Source organism: Silurus meridionalis, chromosome 23, assembly GCF_014805685.1.
Source record: "Silurus meridionalis isolate SWU-2019-XX chromosome 23, ASM1480568v1, whole genome shotgun sequence".
Classification (NCBI taxonomy): Eukaryota; Metazoa; Chordata; class Actinopteri; order Siluriformes; family Siluridae; genus Silurus; species Silurus meridionalis.
The window spans coordinates 3,984,112-4,007,766 of NC_060906.1; the positions used below are offsets into that span (position 1 = coordinate 3,984,112).

General features: G+C 41.9%; 2 protein-coding genes across 2 annotated transcripts in view; both read left to right on the forward strand.

Annotated features, from left to right (window-relative positions):
* The window catches only part of LOC124377356, a 306,775-nt gene that overhangs the window by 282,746 nt on the left and 374 nt on the right, over positions 1-23,655 (forward strand). Inside the window, exons 2-4 of the mRNA XM_046836792.1 lie at positions 21,251-21,360; positions 21,513-21,571; positions 21,878-23,374. Coding sequence (XP_046692748.1) covers positions 22,664-23,374 — 711 coding nt within the window. The 5' untranslated portion in view covers positions 21,251-21,360; positions 21,513-21,571; positions 21,878-22,663. The remainder of the gene's footprint in view (positions 1-21,250; positions 21,361-21,512; positions 21,572-21,877; positions 23,375-23,655) is intronic.
* LOC124377357 overlaps positions 1-23,655 on the forward strand; it is a 291,851-nt gene that overhangs the window by 26,145 nt on the left and 242,051 nt on the right. The gene's annotated exons all lie outside the window — the stretch shown is intronic.

Genomic DNA, 23,655 nt, shown 5'->3' on the forward strand with positions numbered 1-23,655 from the left:
AGGCGGAGTAGCAGCTATTTATAATAATAATCTAACGTCACACAAAGACTAAACACAAATGTAAAACATTTGAAGTTCTCTACACCAACATAAAATATTCAGTGTCTGAAAGCAGGTCAAGTCAGTTAATTCCACTAATTATTATTTATAGACCCCAGGCTACTCTGATTTTCTGATAGAATTTGCAGATTTCATTACAAATCTAGCTACTTCTTTAGACAAAGCATTAATTGTTGGAGACTTTAATATTCATTTTGATAATCAGGAAGACTCCTTAAGAGCAGCAGTTGTGTCCATTCTAGATTCAGTCGGAATTAATCAGAATGTTATAGGACCCACTCATAGTGGTGGACACACTCTCGACTTGTTGTTAACATTTGGATTAAAAATAAAAACTTAGTCATAATTCCACAGTCTGAAGCTATTTCAGACCATTATCTCATCTCTTTAAAATTTGCCTTAGTCATGCATTTCACCTCTGCGTTACCGTGTTAAGCGTACTTTCACGTCAGCTACAGCAGCGCGTTTATTAATAATCTTCCGATATTACGATATTAGATAGATCTCCGTCAGACCCAGAGCTCGACTGGGCCACTGAACATCTAGAAACAACGTTACGTTACACTCTAGATGATGTAGCTCCCTTAAGACCAAAATGATCAGGAGAAAAAATTAGCACAGTGGTATAATGATCATACACGCACCTTAAAACAGACCACTGAAAACTAGGCGTAAATGGCGTCAAACAAAATTAACAGTATTTCAAATAGCATGGAAGGAGAGCCTCCTAAATTATAGAAAATCTCTTAGTGCTGCCAGATCAGCATATTTCTCCACCCTCATAGAAAATAACAAGCATAATCCTAGATTTTTATTCAGCACGGTAGCAAAATTAACAGGGAATAAAAGCACTGCTACATACACCATCAATAGGTAGTAATGATTTCATGAACTTTTTAATAATAAAATTGAAAACATCAGGCAAGAAATCCAGACGGTTAATATAAATCCAAATTATTTTACAAGTAACCCTGTAGACAGCAGTGTCATTATAGCAGACAATCAACTACAAAGCTTCACTACTATTCATGAGAGTGACTTAATTTCATTAATCTCCTCATCAAAATCATCAACCTGCATTCGATCCCTTGCCTACAAGTTTCTTTAAACAGATAGCTCAGAGGTAATCAAACCTGTTTTAAAAATAATTAACTCTTCCATTAGCACTGGTTATGTACCAAAATCCTTCAAACTGGCAGTTATCCACCCCTTATTAAGAAACCTGACCTTGACCCATGTCAGTTGTCCAACTACAGACCGATATCAAATCTCCCTTTATATCCAAAATTTTAGAAAAGGTTGTAGCAGCAGTTATGCTCACATCTGCTTATGAATAACATTTTTGAAATGTATCAGTCAGGATTTGCCTCATCATAGCACAGAGAGGCGCTAGTTAAGGTGGTAAATGACCTGTTATTGGCCTCTGATCAGGTTTTGTCTCCTTACTTGTTTTGCTCGACCTTAGTGCAGCTTTTGACACCATTGATCACACTATACTGCTTGCTAGACTTGAGAATGTTGTAGGAATAAAGGAACAGCTCTCTCTTGGCTCAGGTCTTATTTGACTGATCGCTATCAGTTTGTGGATGTAAATGGTGAGTTCTCCACACTCTATGAGGTAAAGTTTGGTGTTCCTCAAGGATCTGTCTTAGGCCCACTGCTTTTCTCTTTATATATGCTGCCTCTTGGTGAAATTATTCATAAACATGGGATTCGCTTCCATTGCTATGCTGATGACACACAGCTGTATATTTCAGCAAAGCCAGATGAGAGATCAGCTTAACAATGTTGAGAAGTGTGTAAAGGACATTAGACAGTGGATGCTTAATAACTTTCTTCTGCTCAACTCAGATAAGACGGAAGTACTTTTACTAGGACCACATGCAGCTAGAAGTAAACTTTCCGATTACGTAGCATCTCTGGATGGTGTTTCTGTTTCAGCATGTACAGCTGTCAAAGACCTTGGTGTGATTATTGACCCAGTCTTTCCTTTGAGTCTCACGTGAATAATATCACCAGAATCCTTCTTTCACCTTAGAAATATTGCTAAGATTAGAAATATGATGTCGTTACAGGATGCAGAAAACTAGTTCATGCTTTTGTTACTTCTAGATTAGACTACTGTAACGCTTTACTGTCTGGGTGTGCGGTAAGTGCATCAATAAGCTTCAGTTAATCCAGAATGCAGCAGCAAGGGTCCTCACTAGATCTAGGAAATATGACCACATCACCCCTGTTTTAATCAGTCTACACTGGCTCCCAATCAAATCTCGCATTGACTATAAAATATTACTACTGACGTATAAAGCACTCAATGGTCTCGCACCGCAGTATCTGAGTGAACTTCTGTACCAGTATGATCCTCCACGCCTACTTAGATCAAAAGGTGCTGGCTATCTGTTGGTTCCTCAAATAATGAAGACTACAGCAGGGGGCAGATCTTTCTCTTATAAAGCCCCACAGTTATGGAACAGCCTTCCAATCAGTGTTCGGGACTCAGACACAGTCTCAGTGTTCAAGTCGAGGTTGAAAACGTATTTATTTAGTCAAGCCTTTTATCAGTAGATTTCTCTTAGGTAAAGGCACAGATCTGGAGGGAACATGGATATAGAGTGTTTGGTGAACTGGTATATTTGTATGCTGTCGTCCCTCACATTCACGTTCACTCAGGTTTGTTGACGGTGGTGTGGTGGGTCGTCTCTTATCCCAGAGATCCCTCATGTCTGTGTTACCTTCTGGTTCTCCCTTTTAGTTATGCTGCCATAGCGAGTCTTGCGAGTCCAAACTGCACAGTGACATTAATGTAAAATAGTTACATAATAATCCATATCCTTCTCTTCCCGTCACCTCTCTCTCTCTCTCTCTCTCTCTCTCTCTCTCTCTCTTTGGTCGAGTTAAACATGCTCCTGAGGCTCCAGTGACCAGTGTTCCTGCCCCTCTCCCCTCCTTGGATCTTCACACTTCTGTGCAGCTCGGGACGGTCTCTTAATTCGGAGTAGAGCGGGTGCTTTGAGGACGGATTGGACTGTAGTTGGTGTCGGCGGTCTGCTGCACTGACTCGGGAGTGCAGTTTGCTTCTGATCATCATCACTGTACCCCACAACATTGTATATCTGCTTCAAATGGACATTTGGTGCAACCCAGATGAGGATGGGTTCCCTCTTGAGTCTGGTTCCTCTCAAGGTTTCTTCCTTATGCCATCTCGGGAGTTTTCCTTGCCACAGTTGCTCATCAGGGACAAACTACTTACAAAGAACATATTTATGTTTAATCACCACATTATCTGTGTAAAGCTGCTTTGAGACAATGTTCATTGTTAAAAGCGCTATACAAATAAAAATGAATTGAATTGAATTGAATTAGATAGATTTTTTTAGACATTTGAGATTAAATAAAAATCTAAAATTCAGCGATTTTTGTAGTAGTAAAATGAGACATGAGACATTGCAGTAGCATTAATTTGCAGCAGCTCATTTTATTTAATTTAATAAATTATATGTTTATGAAGAAAAATAAGTATATTCTTTTACTAATTTGATGTATTTAAACTTTTGAAACACACTTACAAATGTCTAAAAGTAACTGTGGTGTTTGAATCTATATAAATCAACTTGTTTCCGGGGAGGGTATTTTTGCTATGTTTCCACACGGACGGTTTTACTAGTCGGACCTGTGCTTCATGGCAGATTTTAGTGCTAATTTGAGACTTGGCGCATCAGAAAAATCAAATGTTTAGTGTTTATTTTTTCTGTGGATTTATTTTTTAAATATCCGACTAAAGAAAGAACGTCGTGAATAAATTTGTGTTGCGTTTAAAGTTTTAATTTCACTCTTTTTATATTTATGTTTAATAAAATTAGATGAGTTCTCAGTGAATCATGAATAATTAGGCAAATAATAAAATTACAATTAATGCTTAATCTGGAAAATTATGTAAATAAACAAACAGTAACAGATAAAATTTATATTAAATATTTATTTGTGTTTGTTTTATTTATTTATTTATTTTTGTTTTTTAAATGAAAGTAATTAAAAGTGTGTGATTCTTTGGTTTATCCTTTCGTTTTCATATATTTATATATTCTTAATAAATATGAATGACTTCTCAGTAAATCATAAATAATGTATATAATATTGATGCCTGTAATTTATAGTTACTGTATAAATTTGTTGTTCTGATATATAAGTAGTTACTGATACATTGATTGATGATTACATTTAATAAATACATTCGAGTAATCAGAAACTTCTTTATTTTAGCCAATTTTATATATATTTCAATGATTCAATTATTTAATTAGATTATTATAGTATTTTATTATTATATATTTTTAATTACACTTAATTTTATATTAAAATTAATATATATATATATATATATATTTAGTATTTTATTTATTTATGTTTATTATTTGATGTATAAAAATAGCCTTAATAATAGACGTTGTTAAATTGTTTTTTAGATGAATGTAACTTCAATGCAACACATTTATTCACGACGTGTATAAATGTACCACGGTACCACATGAATGTGTGTGTGTACACACACACACACACAATAACAAAGAATCACTTTTAATTACTTTTACTTAAAAAACAAAACAAAACAGTTAATAGAACAAAAAGACAAAGGAATATTTTTTAACACGTTTCATAGAATTCAATCTTGTACAGATTTTTAAAAAGGAACAAAATGTATGTAGTAATTTATCTAGTATATATTATTGTCAATAAGTATAAATAGGATAGCTATTAAATAGAATATAGAATATAGAATAGAAACAATGATTTCATTAATTGTTTTTTTTATTATTTGCTTAATTATTCATGATTAACTTATTAAACATAGATATAAAAAAAGCGAAATTAAAACATTAAATGCAACACAAATTTATTCACGATGTCCTTTATTTAGTCGGATATTTAAAATAAATCCACAGTAAAATAAAACTAAATATTTGTTTTACTGATGCGCCAAGTCTCAAATCAAAACTAAAATTTGCCATGAAGCGCAGGTCCGACAAGTAAAACCGTCCGTGTGGAAACAGAGCAAAATGCCAAAAGTACCGCTCGACAAGTTGCAATGTCTTATATCACCACTAGATGGTAGCATTTTACTAATACAAAAAGTTTTGATAGATAGATAGATAGATAGAGAGATAGATAGATAGATAGATAGATAGATAGATAGATGATAGATAGATAGATGATAGATAGATAGATAGATAGATAACAAAGGGTGAAATTAAAACCTTCATATATATATATATATATATATATATATATATATATATATATATATATATATATATATATATTAATGTAAATGCAGGAATTGGTTACAGAATTTTTTTTATATAAGTCAAACATTTATATTTGAATTATTATTTATTAATTTTATTACATTACTTATACATTATTATATTATTTTAGATTTTATTATTAAAATAATACAATAAAAATATAATGTGGATCATAATTTTAATTCTTTTTATATTAAATAAATATATTTATTATTATGGATATTATTTATTTATGTTCAATATTTAACGATAAAAATAGATGCTAATAAAACCATGCCAAATATTTTTAGATGGTATTTGATTAATTATTTATGATTTACTGAGAAGTCATTTATTTTTATTAAAATATAAATAAATATAAAAAAATAAAATGTTTAAAACAAAAAAAAAAAAAAAAAAAAAAAAAAAATATTTAAAACCATTTTTATTATATTTATTTCTTTAAATAAAATAAATATTTTCCATTATTTTCATTTTAACACAAGTTTATTCATGATCCTTTCTTTAATCGGATATTTAAAAAAATAAATCCACAGAAAAATAAACACTAAATGTTTGTTTTTACTGATGCGCCAAGTCTCAAATCAGCACTAAAATCTTACATAAAGCGCAGGTCCGACAAGTAAAACCGTCCGTGTGGAAACAAAAAAAAAAAAAAGTCCGACAAGTTGATTTATATAGATTCAAACACCACAATTATTTTAAAACATTTATAAGTGTATTTTAAAAGGTTTAATACATTATATTAACGAAAAATATATTCATTTTGTTTATAAATTATTTATTTTAATTAAATAAAATGTGCTGCTGGACTTCAATGCTACTGCAATGTCTTATTTAACCACTAGATGGTAGCATTTTATTATTACAAAAATCACCGATGTTCAGTTCAAATTTCATTAAAATTACACAAAGTGTACAAAAGTTCAAATAAGTTTGCCAAAAAGTTATCAATCTATCTATCTATCTATCTATCTATCTATCTATCTATCTATCTATCTATCTATCTATCTATCTATCTATCTATCAATTTAACTTTTATTAATTAATTTATCTATTCATTTAATAATCTGTTTTGGACCATATTAACACGTGCATTGACAATGTCACTACTGTCAAACACGTGAAATGCTTTCCTAACCAGAAGCCGTGGATGAACTCTGAAGTCCGTCTCCTGTTGAAAGCAAGAGATGCTGCCTTTAAATCTGGCAGTGCAAACTACAACAGAGCCAGGTCCAACCTGAAAAGGGCATCAGGAAAGCAAAGCTCACATTTAAATGCCACATAGAAGAGCACTTCCACAACTCTGACCCCAGATGCATGTGGAAAGGCATCCAGTCAATCACGGACTACAAACCCACAGCTCAACCAACCAGCAGTGCCTTCCAACCGAACGAACTTAATCACTTTTTTGCTCGTTTTGACCAAAGCACAGGACATTTTACACCAACCACGGACTCTGCTACTGCTTACAGCCCACTTTCAATCTCAACAACGGACGTCTATTCAGTGTTCAGCAGAGTGGATGCACGAAGGCAGCTGGCCCGGACGGCATACCGGACGTGTTCTCAGAGCATGCGCTGGACAACTGGCACAGGTTTTACTGACATTTTCAACCTGTCACTGGCCCAAGCCACGGTACCAACATGCCTGAAGACCACTACTATCATACCAGTGCCTAAGCACTCAGCTGCTAAATGCCTGAATGACTTTCGCCCGGTTGCACTCACCCCCATTGCTATGAAGTGCTTTGAGAAACTGGTCCTGAATCACCTCACTGCGGGCCTACCACCTACACTGGACCCATACCAGTTTGCCTATCGCCCGAACAGGTCAACAGAGGATGCAGTTTCCACAGCTCTTCATTCTGCTCTCACCCACCTGGATAAAAGCAACACGTACATCAGAATGCTGTTCATTGACTTTAGCTCTGCGTTCAATACAGTCCTCCCACTGTACTGATCACTAAGCTCAGTGAACTGGGTATCTGCACCTCCACTTGCAGATGGATTCTGGACTTTCTCACCAACAGACCTCAATCTGTCAGGTTGGGAAACCAGGTATCCTCAACCTAATTCTGAACACTGGCATACCGCAGGGCTGTGTTCTGAGCCCACTGCTCTACTCCCTGTTCACCCACGATTGTGCTCCTCTGTATAACTCCAACATCTTCATCAAGTATGCAGATGACACCACCGTGGTCGGCCAGATCGACAACAACGGCGAATCGGCCTACAGGAAGAGATCCGTAATCTGGCAGCATGGTGTGCCACCAACAACCTGACTCTCAACGCCACAAAGACCAAAGAGCTCATTGTGGACTTCCGAAATCCAACAGCAGGAGACATCTACCAGTCAACATCAATGGAACCGAGGTAGAGCGAGTCTCAGCTTTAAGTTCCTGGGAGTTCACATCTCTGAGGATCTGTCCTGGCAGCAGAACACGTCAGCTCTGGTAAAAAAAGCACAACAACGCCTGTACTTCTTGAGAAGTCTCAAGAAATCTCATCTGTCCCGGGATTTTAACGAGCTTCTACCGCTGCATCATTGAGAGCATCCTGACCAACTCCATCACTGTATGGTACGGAGGCTCCACTGTGTGTGAACGTAAAGCACTGCAAAGGGTGGTCAAAACCGCCCAACGCATCACTGGCACCCAACTACCTGCCATTGAACACCTTCACCACAGCAGATGTCTGCAGAGCTCACAGCATCATCAAGGACTCTTCACATCCCAGTCATAAACTGTTTAACCTCCTTCCATCACGAAGGAGATACAGAAACTTACGCACCAGAACCAGCAGGTTCAGGGACAGCTTTTTTCCATCCACCATCACACTACTGAACTCAACACTACACCGCTAAATCACTACAAAACAAACATAAACAAAAGACTGTATATAACCTCTGTACAATACATGTACATACTTCATATTATATCTTTTCACTCCTCATTACATCTGCACTTTTATATCTGTATGTATACTTATCATCACTGTACATTCTGCCCAACATTTCACATTAATCTGTGTATATAATGTATGTGTATATATTTATATATATATATATTTTTATATATAGTAGACTGTTTATTCAGCTTGCTACTCCTTACTGCCATAACCCTGTGATCTGTAACCTTCATAGCCTTTATATTTATTCACTGTATATACCTCATATATATACCACTGTAAATATGCCAGATAGTTATCTGCACTGTAAATATGCTAGATATTTATCTGCACTTTTGCACAACTGCTACATTTTGCACTTCTGGTAGATGCCAAACTGCATTTCGTTGCTGTGTACCTGTACAATGCAATGACAATAAAGTGTATCTATCTATCTATCTATCTATCTATTATCTATCTATCTATCTATCTATCTATCTATCTATTATCTATCTATCTATCTATCTAATAGGACTTTTCTTTCTTATTTATTTATTTATTTATATATAATAAATTAATATTATTTCTATAATTTATTAATAAATTAATTAATCAGTGGTGCTGATGTCATTGTAAGAAGATCACAAGGTCCATTGTGATTTTCCTCGGAAATAGAACAGTTCATTATTATAGATGGAACAATCCTTAATGGAACAAAAACTGTTCAATCAGGTGAAGAAGTTGTGTTTAGAAGCTGTAGAATGAAACAGTTTGTGATGCAGTAAATCACAGCAGACTTTATAAATATAACACTGCAAATGTGTAGTTGATAAGATAGATCATTACATTCTAGTTTCTTTATTTGTTTTCACATTTAATCATGCAAGAAATAGGAGATTTGTGATATTTAGTTCTGATTTGTTTTAAGTTACCAAAATGTCAGTAGCACTTTTAATAAATTTGCTCTCAGACAAAGCTGATTTTCCAAATTAGGTTTATTCTGGTCATCAGGTCGCCAATAAAAAGTATTTTGTTCTTTTTAGTTATTCAGCTGTGTTTACGTGTCCAGTGTCCAAGGGCTGTGTTTAATGTCAATCACTGACTTAAGCTAAGAGGCTTTGAAAACCCAGTACATTTGCTTGATTGACAAAAAGCAGGGACAAAGTCATTTGGACACAATTGGACAGAACCACAGATCACCTCACAAGTGAAATGATAACTACACTGTAAAAAAAAACAACTTACTAAAAGTTATCTAAATAAAATGTAAAAACTGAACTAAAATATTTTTATTTGAAATGCTCAGAAATAATACTTAGTTAATTCAACTAATATGTTGCTTCAATGTTGAAAACTGTACAATAATAAAAATGTTATGTTGAACTTGCATTAAAATGTAAATGTAAAATGTTTAAAATGTTAAAGCGTGTGTTTCTTGTTGGCGCGTGGGCATTATGAACGTGGAGCGCATGGCAATTTGAGACTTCAACTGCGGGGGTTCCTGAAAGTGCAGCATCGCGCCATATCAATCCACTTGTTTCTGCTGAGTCACAGGTAAGTGTCAATCATTTTCATAATCGAATAACTTATATTTTTCATTTAATATGTGATATGCTACCAAGCTAACTCCCTAATCTCTTTTACCAGTGTATTGTTGATGTGAAGAAGCGTGCCGGTTCAAAGCAGTCCAGCATTTCTGCCGAATCATACGTAAGTTATGTATTAATCATTTTTTTAATTATCATCTTATTAAACGTCATAATTTTTCATGTGTAAGCATTGATGTGGGTGTCCCAAAATAACTATTTATTAGAATTTAGCTGCTTGTTACTGATTCCGCGTGGTTATGTTAGTTTTGAACATCATTTAGAGTTTTTAATGCTTGGATTTGAAAAGCGAATTAGCAGTCATTTGTTTATTGGAAAAAATCCACAACAGTAATGAGAGTTCAATGACGTTTGCTAGTCATATGCATTTGCAACACAAGAAATATAACTTTGGATTGTGTCGTTGGCTATCCAGACCAACTTAGCTCAAGACAGTTAGCTAGCTTGAAATTACATTGAAAAAGTGTGAAATTGCTGAAAAAAATGTTTTTGCAAATTAGTAGTTCACTAATGAAAGAAAAATATGGAAGTAATGCAATGCAAATATTGTACATTTTCAAATCCTGATACAGAGGTCTTGTAAAGCATTACAGGCTTCATCATGGATGAGGTCACAAAGGGGCAAACTGGCCCTGCCTATACTCAAATTGTGTCTGCTCAAGATGTGTCTGGCAAGTTGCCCTTTTCAAACTTTATTTCTAATTTGGTAGCACGCTTAGCATTTGTTCATTTTGTTTGCACATTATAAAATAATAAAGCTGCAAGCACCACCATTGCATGCACTAATAACAATTAGTAATTACGTAATTAATGCCCCTCCTATCACTTATACTCCTAGGACACTGACCCTGAAGACCACAGCACCGGAGGGGTAAAGATCGGAGTCCTCACTAATCCAGTAATCCTGGAAGAGGCCATTGTTCTACAGGATATTCCAGATCTGCCAGAAACCTTTGCTTACTTGTTCGGTCTCTTGTATGCACTCAATATGGAATAGCCAAAAGAACTGAAATATACTTTTGAATTCATTCAGAAAATCTTCATGGATCTTGGTCCTGTCTAGAGTCCAGTCACTAAAATTAAAACTGTTGTAGATGATGATTTTGCAGATGTCACTGAAGCTATGGCAAATAGGACAATGATTGTTGCAATTATACTTTAGTAATTAAGTATTTAAAAAAGAATTCTTCTTTATAACAATGTATTATTCCATTAAAACTTTGCAGCCTTGAGGAATACTTGAGATGAGTTTTTTGTTTGTTTTTATCTGGCTGTACTGGAACAACTAACTATTTTTTCTGATACACTGTAACATATCATACTGTACTTTACCAAGTGTTTAGGTTTATTCAGATGCAGTGTAAATGTATCCTCAATGTTGATTTGCCAAAATAATACAAAATGCTATATACAACCCTTGAATCTTTGAGTTTTACTCTAATGCTTTTAGTAATGTCTGTTTTGGATTTGTATGTACTTTGGTAATCAGTTGAATAAGAATACTTTATACACTGTTTGACTGGAGTGTGGTTAGAGGTTTTGCTTAGATGCTTTTACTTTTGTCTGTTTTGGGTTTTTAGACAAAATATTACTTGGTTTTTGGAAGCTCATCTTTTTTTTTTTTTTTTTAAACAATTCAGTATTTCAATCATCTGCACTTGTGATTGCTTGTGACCTTTCAGTTATGATCATATTATTGTAAACATTGTTTCATTGATCTGGTTTTTAAATAAATATGTATTTTTGCTAAGAGCCTCCTGGAGACACCTACAAAGCCATCACCAGCACACTGAAGGCTGAAAGTCTGACTTTCCAGAAGAGCAGTTGGTATGGTAATGATCTCTGTCCTGCTGCCTGGGACTACGTATTCAGCCTGGACCTTCTCTGTGAACAACTGGGCTGGATTTGGACCTTCTCCCATGTTATACAGTACTGAATGTGAAACTGCTTCAACGTGTTTAATTCTCATCTTTCTAGTTTTTAAACATTAGATAAACAAAACATGTGAGACTCATATGAGACAGTGTGTCCCAAATACTGCAAATTTTCTATTCTTGTTGCATAAACTTACAACTGATGGTATTCTATTACTGCCACAAAAAACTTAATGTGTCCAATTTTTTGTTTATCAGAAAAGTGTGTTTGGCTCATCTTGAATACTTGCTAAACAAACACAAACAAAGAAACAAAGTTCAAACGTCTCTGTAGCAATTTTCAGGCTACTTGGTAAGTTTCCTGTGAATCCTGTTTTAAAGCATTATCTCACATTATTTCTGGATTCTTCTGTTTTTCACTCATGTTCTTTATCTCAAACAGGGCGACTTGGCCAACATGGCCTTAAGAAGAACGTGGCAGCATCAGTGGAGGATCTGGTGAAAAGCATAACTGAGTTCAGGGGACAAAAAGGTATCACTAAAGGATCAATTAAACAAGTCCTTTATCAATCTTTATCTTTTCTCAGATTTTTAGTTCTCAATCAACAGGAAAGTGTTTCAGCAAGTCCTAATTTTATGATGGATTTTGTGTGCAGATTTGCCGTGGGAGTGCAGCTCGTGGTTTATGCCACTCATGATCTGGCACCCAGCAGCCCCACAGTCGCTCTGAACACTTTGAATCGTGGAAGAAAGACCTCACAAACGTTCCTCCAGCCGTCCCCAAGTGCCTGAAGCAGATCAGCTTCCTGTTCTCACCTAAAGTCAAGAAAAATTCTTACATTAAATAATGTTTAATAGATTTATTTTATTTTTGTACATAAATAAATAAAATACATAATAGATCTGCACAGTGTTATTGTCTCTTTACAGTTCGGTCGTGCATTTCACACCCAATCATCTGCCTTCAGTCCCAATCATCCTCTTAAGAACATCAATATGATGCCACAGCTGTAGAATCCATTCATTATTATACAGCATATAATACATGCAGTATAACAGAGCGCATACAGATTCTTGTGCATTTTCCCGCATTACAGTTTTCCTGGTGTTTTGAAATTAAGTCAAATTGTGTTTTGTACAGATTCTACAAAGAAAATGCAAAAGTATAAATGGCTCAAGAAAAAAATAATAATAATTGTAATAATACCTTTATATATGTCAATACTGAAAAAATTCAAAATGATGTTAATAACACATTAACAAATTCATTTTAACAGCACTAATATTATTAATGCACAATTAATGCAGCATGCATTTCTTCATTTTATTAAAAATTAAAACAACGCAACATTTATTCACAAAACTTTCCTTTACTCAGATAGTTATATTTTATCATGAACAAACACTTAAATCTTGGAGGTTTTCCATAACTCGATGCCATGGTCTTTTTCATCAGGGAAGAATCACAAGAATGACACATATGTTCTTATTCAGTTTAATGCAGATAACAGACAAGTATATATACACACTGGAAATAACCTATAAATCTGTTCCTGATTGGGTGAAGACATAGTAAACAGAGATAGAACCCACACAAAGATAGTAGCTGTCAGGGATTTTGCCTGTCAGAGATGCACTGCAGTAGTAGCTCTCATTTTATCTGCTGCCGATCAGACAGCTGTGACTCGTTAGATCAGACTATATAGACTCACGTTCTCGAGTCACAGGCTTCGGTTCTTTGTGTCAGCTGGTGATAGTGGCTGCTGAAAATTCCCGCTGGTTCTGATGGATTACTCTTAGGTCTCGTCGGACTCGTTTTGTTTGGATTGCAGTCTGGACATTCTTCTCATCTGTGGCCTGAGTGTTTTGATTGAATGTTTTGTGAAATAAATTAGATTGAGTTCCGCTTGCGTCCTGTTGTCAGCTGACAGAAGAACCGACCAAAAGGCGAATATAGATTTCACGCGATGGGCGGCAGTGACAGAAAACAAACAGAAAGCTGTGTATTGAGATGGGGGCCAGTCGGTTTTGAATTCAGTGCTTCAGGTCAAGCCAGATTTGAGCGCATCCCTCAGCGGGTTGTTTCTAAGGAAAATGGGCTTCTGAGACATGTAGGAGAATTCTGGTCCTCAAGAGATCTTCTGTCTCTCTCCTGTTGATGCCAAAACCAGAGGATAGGGCTCAATGGGGAATTTGCACTAGCTCTCAATGTTCTTCTTGGGAGTGTGGGATGGAGGTGGCGGATCTTCACGACAGTCTTTGAGAGAAGGCATTATGGAACCTGATGTGCAGGATCTCAAGGTGCAGCTTCATTTTAGGCTTCAGGCAAAGTTCAGGATTCTGAGGTGCTGGAGCCAGGTCTTCAGTAGCAGCTCCGTTTGATAGATGCCGTTCCATTGGGCATAGGCAGGCTAGTTCCTGGGTTTCCAGCATGGCCTGTGGGTCAGTATCTGTGTTGACTGGGGAGCACCATCTCCGGGTCTGGGGGTAACATAGCATTATGAGTCCGTGGCTGGGGAACATCTAAATTCTGTTTATTGCGTCTCTAAGTGTCTCGTGTTGAAGTGGAGGCGCAGGACAGAATCATGATCAGATCAAAGAGGACAGTGAAGAGCCGGGCCGTGAAGTCACGAGCCACAGACATCACAAGGCGAGAGTCAGGCAGAAATAAGTCACACGAAGAGTCACGAGGCGGGCTGACAAATGTGAGGCGCGGGCATACAATATGAGGCGCCGGGCGTAATGTCAGACGCCGACAGAGTCTAGGCGCGAGTTAGAGCGGAAAGGTAGGAGACAGTTGGGTGCCGTATCATTGATGTAGTAGAGTATTTGTGGTAAATAAGAGGTGCAGTCAGTCTCAGAGTACAGAGGTGCATAGAGTCACAAGGCTATTTCAGTCAGATGAGTGTTGAATACAGACTGGCTGGTCAGAGTCCCAAAGAGCTCAGGTCTTGAATTCGTAGGCTGGATGAATAAACATAGGACAAGATGTGTGCCGCCGCCTGGATGACATTTACAGCCGTTCAAAGAACCTTTGTTCTCCTCAGACGAGTCCTTGAAGGCTAGGTCCTTAGGCGGCATTTGGGTTTCAGGCGGAGGTTCTAGAGAAATAGGTTTTGATCTGTAAGATAGGTTTTTCAATTAGGTAACCAGGTTCAAGGCGGCGTGGGCCTCAGGTTGGACTCAGGGAGCATCAGTGCCTCAGCAGACAGGTATCATAACAGTAACCTATTCTTTTACTTCTCAGAGGATGTGTTGGTAGCGCCAAGCTCATTGTATTCATCGCGTAGCTCTAGAGGTCGAAATTCGTTGTCAAATTCAGGTGCCTCTGTGTTCTGAGTCTGTGGAAATAGCTAGGCAGGAGGTTGTCTCTGTTGTCTCCGTGAGGGTTGCCTTGTCTCTGAGTTAGTTATATTTAATGAATGTTTATTGTCTCTAAATAAATATTCTGTCTGCCGTGGGCGTGCTGGTTGTCTCTGCCCGTCGTGCTGCCTCTGTGCCTCGCGTGTTATCTCCGCCGTGGGCCAGCTCTGGTAGCGTCAGTGCCCTAATCTCTGTGTTTTCTGATTGGCTAGTTTTCAATTGTTCCTGATGAAACTTTGCTGTGCTGGGTGATTTGCTCTGAGTATGGTTTGCAGAGAATCTCAGTAATACGGTGCCTCATATTGCCCAAACAGCTGTGATTAATAGACTATATAACTCACGTTCGATACAGGCTCTTCGAGATGCAGAGGGCTTGCAGCATTCCTTTCTTTCCCTTCTCTCTACCAGTTACTCTTGGACCAGGTTTTGGTTTATTGCTCGCACACACTTTCTCCCTCGGCAGATGATGTCTTATTGAAGGGAAATAAATCACATGATTGAAATTCCTTTCTGTTAGTCAGCCTGACAGCCGTATATACTCACATGGCGCATCCTATAGACACTGAACAGACAACATAAGAATGTGTTTAGAGAACCAGTGTGAGGCTCATCTTAATACTAACAGATATCAAAATGTAAAAATAAAGTTCCCATTTGTTTTATTGATGCGTTAAGTCTCAAATCAGGACCAGAATCCATTAAAACCATGTGAGGAAACAAAAGTTCTGATTGGTGTCATTATAATTTGTAAACCTTGTATTGAGTAACATAATTTATAAATACTTTACAGGAGGAGCAAAACTTTTTATTTAACGCATTACGAGCAATAACTTGCATTGTGAACATCGAGCATCTCTAACAACATCAAACAACACTCAGCTTTCCTTTTCCCAAAAGTCTTGGGGATCATCAAGATGTTTTCTGGCAAAAGTGACGAGCCTTACGGTCATTTTGCTTAGCAGTTTTCGTCTTAAAAACATTTTTATGTCTCTTTCTCATGGTGGAATCATGAACACTGACCTTAACTGACTAACTGCAGTTCATTGGATGTTGTTGTGGGGTCTTTGTGACCTCTTGGATGAGTCGTCACTGTGCTTTTGGGGTAATTTTGGTCGGCTACTCTTGGGAAGGTTCTACTGTTCCATGTTTTGCTATTTGTGAATAATTTCTCTCACTGTGGTTCGCTGGAGTCCCAAAGCTTTATAAATGGCTTTTAACCTTTTCCAGACTGATAGATATCAATTACTTTCTCATTTGTTTCTGCATGATGTCTCGCTTTTGAGGAGCTTTTGGTCGACTTCACTTTGTCAGGCAGGTCCTATTTAAGAGATTTCTTGATTGCTAACAGGTGTGGCAGTAATCAGGCCTGGGTGTGGGAGAGAAATTGAAGTATTTCACACAGGGCCATGTTGTTTTGGGTTTTGTTTTCCCTCAATAATAAAAAATAAAAAAAATAAAAATATGTAAAACTGCATGTCGAAGAGCCAAGATCGCCTTCTGCGTCTCTCTCCTGTCTGGTGATGCTCTCTCCAAAACCAGCAGGATACGGAGCGCCAATGGGGGCAATGGCTCACTGAATTTTGCGAGCTTCTTCTTGGGATGTGTGGGATGGAGGTGGCGGATCTTCACGACAGTCCCTTTGAGGAGGAAGGAGCTTCGTTCCGTGGTTCTTCAGAGCGGCTCCTGCCAGGACTCTCAAGGTGCTCGGCTTCATTTCGTGGTTCTTCAGGCCGGGGCTCCGTTCCAGGATTCTCCGAGGTGCTCGGCTCGTTCCCACGGTGCTTCAGAGCGCGCAGCTCCGTTCCAGGATTCTCACTGGTGCTCGGTTCCATCCCTGGGCATCCAAGAACGCGAGGCTCAGTTCCTGGGTTTCCACGGACACATGGCCCTGCCCCTGGGTCAGTACAAGCGCGCTGCTGTGTTCCGGGGTTCTCGTGGACGCCTGCACCATCTCCGGCGTCTGCAGCGCCCTGGCATCCCAGCATTCCCATGAGCTGTCCGTGCCGCCACAGAACATCTACAAGCGTGCTGCCCTGTTTCGAGGTTCCCGTGGGCGTGCCTCTCCGCCACAGTGTCTCCAGGAGCGCGCCTCTACGTCACAGACCCGTCACGAGGCGCGGGCCGCCACAGACCCGTCACGAGAGAGCCGAGGCGCCACAGACCCGTCACGAGAGAGCCGGGCCGCCACAGACCCGTCACGAGAGAGCCGGGCCGCCACAGACCCGTCACGAGAGCCGAGGCGCCACAGACCCGTCACGAGAGCCGGGCCGCCACAGACCCGTCACGAGAGCCGAGGCGCCACAGACCCGTCACGAGAGCCGAGGCGCCACAGACCCGTCACGAGGCGCCGGGCCGCCACAGAGTCGTCACGAGGCGCCGGGCCGCCACAGAGTCGTCACGAGCGCCGGGCCGCCACAGAGTCGTCACGAGCGCCGGGCCGCCACAGAGTCGTCACGAGGCGCGGGCCGCCACAGAGTCGTCACGAGGCGCCGGGCCGCCACAGAGTCGCCACGAGAGCGCCGGGCCGCCACAGAGTTCCGCCGAGGTGCCGCTCAGCCTCAGGGTCCCACAGAGAGCTCGCTCCCGGTCCAGAGTCCCACAGAGAGCTCGCTCCCGGTCCAGAGTCCCACAGAGGGTGCCGCTCAGCCTCAGAGTCCCACAGAGGGTGCCGCTCAGCCTCAGAGTCCCACAGAGAGCTCGCTCGGTCCAGAGTCCCACAGAGAGCTCGCTCGGTCCAGAGTCCCACAGAGAGCTCGCTCGGTCCAGAGTCCCACAGAGAGCTCAGGCCGCGAAGGGGTCGTGCATCGCCGCCTGGCCGCGAAGGGTCGTCGCCGCCGCCTGGCCGCCAAGGGTCGCCGCACCGCCGCCTGGCCGCGAAGGGACGCCTTACAGCCGCTTGGCGCAAAGAAGACGACGCTCGCCTCAACTTCTCCTCAGGGCGAAGGCTCGCCCCAGGTCCTCCTCAGGCGAAGGCTCGCCCCAGGTCCTCCTCAGGCGACGGCTCGCCCCAGGTCCTCCTCAGGCGAAGGCTCGCCCCAGGTCCTCCTCAGGTCGACGGATCGCCTCCAGGTCCTCTTCAGGTCGCCGGGCCTCCAGGTCCTCTTCAGGTCGACGTCGGGCCTCAGGTTTCCCGCAGGGCGACGCCGGCCTCAGGTTCGCAGGGCGACTTGGCCTCCAGGGTCCCCGCAGGGCGGCGCCGGGCCTCCAGGGTCCCCAGAGCAACGTGGGACCTCCAGGTCCCCTAACACCGCAGAGCTCTCCAGAGGCCCTCCGAGGTGTCGTTCCGGTTCAACGTCCGAGCTCTCCAGAGGCCCTCCGAGGGGTCGCCCGGGTCAACGCCAGAGCGCTCCAGCGGCCCTCCGAGTGTCGCCCGGATCAACGCCAAGGCTCTCCAGAGGCCCTACGAGGTGTCGTTGGTTCAACGTCCTGCCGAGGTGCCTCTGTGTTCCTGGTCTCCGTGGAGGACGTCTCCGCTCCAGGTCTTCAGGAGGTTGTCTCCGCCTCCTGTCTCCGCCGAGGGCGCCGCCGCCTCCTGTCTCCGCCGAGGGCGCCGCCGGCCTCCTGTCTCCGCCGAGGGCGCCGCCGCCTCCTGTCTCCGCCGAGGCGTCCGCCGCCTCCTGTCTCCGCCGTGACGCCGCCGCCTCCTGTCTCCGCCGTGGACGCCGCCGGCCTCCTGTCTCCGCCGTGGACGCCGCCGCCCCTGGTCTCCGCCCGTGGACGCCGCCGCCCCTGGTCTCCGCCGTGGACGCCGCCGCCCCTGGTCTCCGCCCGTGGGACGCCGCCCCTGGTCTCCGCCAAGGGCTTGGCTCAGCTTCCGGTCTTTTCAAGGGTCGCTGGCCCGTTCCTGATCCCGGCCAAGAAGGCTGCTGTGCCCTGGGCCCTTCCGATCCTCCCTGCTCTGCTGCGATGCTCACCCTGCCACGCCTTCCTCGGCCGCTGTCAGAGATGCACCTGCCACGCCTCAGTAGCTCTCACGGTGCCTCATTATCCCGTGCCTGCCCGATCACCGACAGCTGTGACTCGTTAGGATTCAGACTATATAGACTCACGTTCTTCGAGTCACAGGCTGTCGGTTCTTGTATTGTCATGCTGGTGATACCGTGGCTGCTCGACCGCCAGCATTCCCGCTGGTTCTGTTTTCCCATGGATTACTCTTAGCCGCTGCCGTTACTTTCGCTTCGGACTCCAGGTTTTGGTTTGGATTGCTCGCCCTCGAGCGGACATTCTTTGTTTGTTTTCTCGCCGCAGCAGTGAGTGTTTTGCTTATTGAACTGTTTTGTTTGAAATAAATCGACTATGATTGACTTGCTTCCGCTTCCGCGTCCTGTTCGTCAGCCTGACAGCCATGTACCTTACATACTCACATGGTATGCATGTCCTATAGACACTGAACAGACAACATAAGAATGTGTTTAGAGAACCAGTGTGAGGCTCATCTTAATACTAACAGATATCAAAAAATGTAAAAATAAAAGTTCAGCACTAAACATTTGTTTTATTGATGCGTTAAGTCTCAAATCAAGGACCAGAATCCGCCAGTTAAAACCATCCGTGAGGAAACAGCAAAAGTTCTGATTGGTGTCATTATAATTTACGTACAGGGAAACCTTGTATTGTGAGTAACATAATTTATAAATACTTTACAGGAGGAGCAAAAACTTTTTTAATTTAACGCATTACGAGCAATAACTTGCATTGTGAACATCGAGCATCGTGCTAACAACATGCAAACGACTCGCGCTCAACTACTCAGCTTTCCTTTTCCCAAAAGTCTTGGGGATCATCAAGATGTTTTCTGGCAAAAAGTGAGACGAGCCTTTACGGTCATTTTGCTTAGCAGTTTTCGTCTTGGAAAAAACATTTTTGCCAGGTCTCTTTCTCATGGTGGAATCATGAACACTGACCTTAACTGAGGCATGTGAGGCTGCAGTTCTTTGGATGTTGTTGTGGGGTCTTTTGTGACCTCTTGGATGAGTCGTCGCTGTGCTTTTGGGGTAATTTTGGTCGGCTGGAAACTCTTGGGAAGGTTCTCCACTGTTCCATGTTTTTGCTATTTGTGAATAATTTCTCTCACTGTGGTTCGCTGGAGTCCCAAAGCTTTATAAATGGCTTTTTAACCTTTTTCACACTGATAGATCTCAATTACTTTCTCATTTGTTTCTCGCATGATGTCTCGCTTTTGAGGAGCTTTTGGTCGACTTCACTTTGTCAGGCAGGTCCTATTTAAGAAATTTTTTGATTGCAGGTGTGGCAGTAATCAGGCCTGGGTGTGGCGAGAGAAATTTAAATATTTCACACAGGGCCATGTTGTTTTGGGTTTTGTTTTCCCTCAGTAAAAAAATAAAATATTTAAAATCTGCATGTTGTGTTCATTTGTGTATCGTTTACTAATATTTAAATTAGTTTGATGATCTGAAACATTAAAGTGTGACAAACATGCGAAAAAAGAAGAAATCATGAAGGGGCAAACACTTTTTCACACCACATATATATATATATATGATAGAAGGATGAGGAGAAACTAATTATGGAGCTACCAACAGGCCAACAGCAACACTGAAGGAACTACAGGAATTTCTGGCAGGTGCTGCTCACACCTTACATGTGACTACCGTATACTGTATTCTGTACAAGTCTGGACTGTGGGGTAGGGGGCAAGAAGGAAGCCATTCTTTTACAAAGAACAATATGCAAGACTGTCTGTCTTCTTCTTCCTCTTCTTCTTCTTCTATCAGCTTCTCCTATTAGTGGTCACCACAGTGGATCATCTTTCAAACCAACCACCTGCATGTCTTCTTTCACCACATCAATAAACCTTCTCCTTAGCATTTCTTTTTTCATCCTTAGCCTTCTTCAATATACCTCATGCTTCTACTGACATACATGACACACACACACACACACACACACACACACTCACACAAAGCCGCTGTCAACAAGATGCTCAGCCCTGACGCAGTTAAAGAAATCTCTAAAGTTCCTCTCAGATTACACAATTACCAGACATATTGATGAAACTGAAAACAGAGAGACACTGAGAGCTGCTGAGCGAAAGCTTTGTAAGTGTGTGTTGAGTACATGTGTATTATCTAGAAAATCTAAGTTCCTTACCATCTCTCTCTCTCTCTCTCTCTCTCTCTCTCTCTCTCTCTCAGGATACCCAGAAGGACAAATGAAATGGGAGATGCTCCCAGAATAAACAGAATTGATGTTGATGCCATCAGGCACAATAATATTATTGGACCTCCGCAGAATCCAAACTGAAGTAAGTTTTTCTTTAAAGCGGATGCTGTTACAGAACCACTGTGAACGAGTGTGTGAGCGAGTGTGTGAACGAGTGTGTGAGCGAGTGTGTGAACAAGTGTGTGAATAAACGTGTTAGAGATCACACAGTATGTGCCTTATCTTTCTTTGTAGTTATTGTTGTTCCTGTCAGGATCATTGGGAACAGACTTTAGAGTCCAGACACATGTACTGTAAGTATCTCCTCAAAAGCACATGCTGTTACAGAACCTCACTGTGAACGAGTGTGTGAACGAGTGTGTTAGATCTCATTCAGCTAATGAACATGTAATCGTGTATCATTTCATCACGTGTAAATTTGTACGTTTGATTTTTTCGTGTGAAATGCTGCTTTTGTCTAAGTAACAGATGTTACATGTTTGTTTCACATGAAAATACAGTGATCTGATATGTGAATAATGATGTGGCTGCATTCTGAACACTTGGTGCTTCTTGTTCTTGCAGTTAAAATGTGTGACGTATTTCTTGTTGTTTTTTAGATTCTTTATATGAGGTGTATGTTTCAACCACCTCCAAACCTTCACCATCGCCTAAAGATGAAATAACACAAAATAATTTCTCACATTTTTTAATTAGATTTTAAAACAATAACAACAACAAACATAAATAAATAAATAAATAAATAAACCCTGTGTCTCTGTTTGTATAACTCCCAATTTTACTGGACCCACTGCATGGAGTTTACTGGGTGGCACCTGGAACTTCAGATCCCGGAAGATGCACTGTCAGGAATCCACCTGCCACGCCTCCTTCAGAGGCTGCCTTTGCCGCTGCGCGCTCCCAAGCGTGCAGCGCAAATCACACACAGCTGAAGCGCATCATGAACTCTCTCCCTGCCTCCATATAAACCGCGCACTTACCTACACTCCGGGTCTGTTATTATACGTTCATGCGTGGTCGTGCAGGTTCATGCTGAGGATTCCCTTATGTGCTTCTCCCGCTGCGTGCCTTCTTCGCCCGGACTTCTCGCTCACTCCACGGCCGCGTTTGGCTTCCCCAGCGCACCTCGGACTACCGACGCTTCCCCGTCGCTTCCCTCCGTGCCCCGCCTCCTCCATAACGCACCGTGGGTAATATATTTGAACTGCCGTTTGCCCGATTATCCCGAACTGCATGGGTGTTTTGTGTTGGCTCTGCCTTTGTCCAAATAAAGTTTCTGTTTGCCGTTACTCCGGCTTCCGCCTCTGTGCCACGCCTAACAGAATAACGGACCCCCGAAAAGGAATATACAAAAAAAAAAAGGAAAGAAAAGAAAGGAAAAAGACATGATCGGGTTAACGCCGTGGTCCCGGTGCGAGCCGTGCCTTGGAGGTCGGGTTCGTTTAGCCGAGATCAAGCGGCAGTCAAGCTCCGCCCCCGGGAAAACTCGGAAGCTCGCAGCCGCTTCTCGGGCATGCTCGGCAGCGCCACGCCCCCTTCATGACGTCACAGGACTCCCGGCTTGCTTCTCCGGCAACAGAGCCGAATGGAGGGATTTTTTAAGGAGCGTGGATCGATATGTGGAGTTAAACCCAGCCAGTTATCCCACCGAAGAAGCGAAAATCGCCCTCCACATGTCTCTTCTACCCGAGGAATCTCTCTCCCTTGCCAGAGAGCTGTGGAGCACGATGGCGGGCGAGATCAGCTCCTGCACCCGGTTCCTCCAGCTTCTCACCAGGGAACTCGGGATAACCACGGCTGATCACCATCTCCTCTTCCCCGCTTCTGAGGACGCCGTTCCTCACCAGAGCTTCCAGGAGGTCACCACGCTGCTTCAGGCCCTCCAGGTCAGCTCCGCTCCACCAAAGGTCCTCCAAGGGATCTCCGCTGTGCTCCAGGAAATCCAGGCTGGCTCTGTTCGATTCCAGGACCTCCAGGAGCTCTCCACTCTGCTCCAGAACCTTCCGGTGGGTCCAGCTCCGTTCCTGTGTCCCAAGGAGAGCCCAGCTTCGCTCCAGGTCTCCAAGGAAAACCCCGTTCCGCTCCAGGTCTCCGAAGTGATCTCCTCTCTGTCCCTGAGCGACCCCGTGAGCTCCTCTCTGTCCCTGAGCGACCCCGTGAGCTCCTCTCTGTCCATGAGCGAACCCGAGAGCTCCTCTCTGTCCATGAGCGAACCCGAGAGCTCGGTTCCGCTCCAGAGAGTCCCAGAGAGCTCGGTTCCACTCCAGAGAGTCCCCGAGAGCTCGGTTCCGCTCCAGAGAGTCCCAGAGAGCTCGGTTCCGCTCCAGAGAGTCCCAGAGAGCTCAGCTTTGTCCCAGGGTCTCCAGGCGAGCTCCTC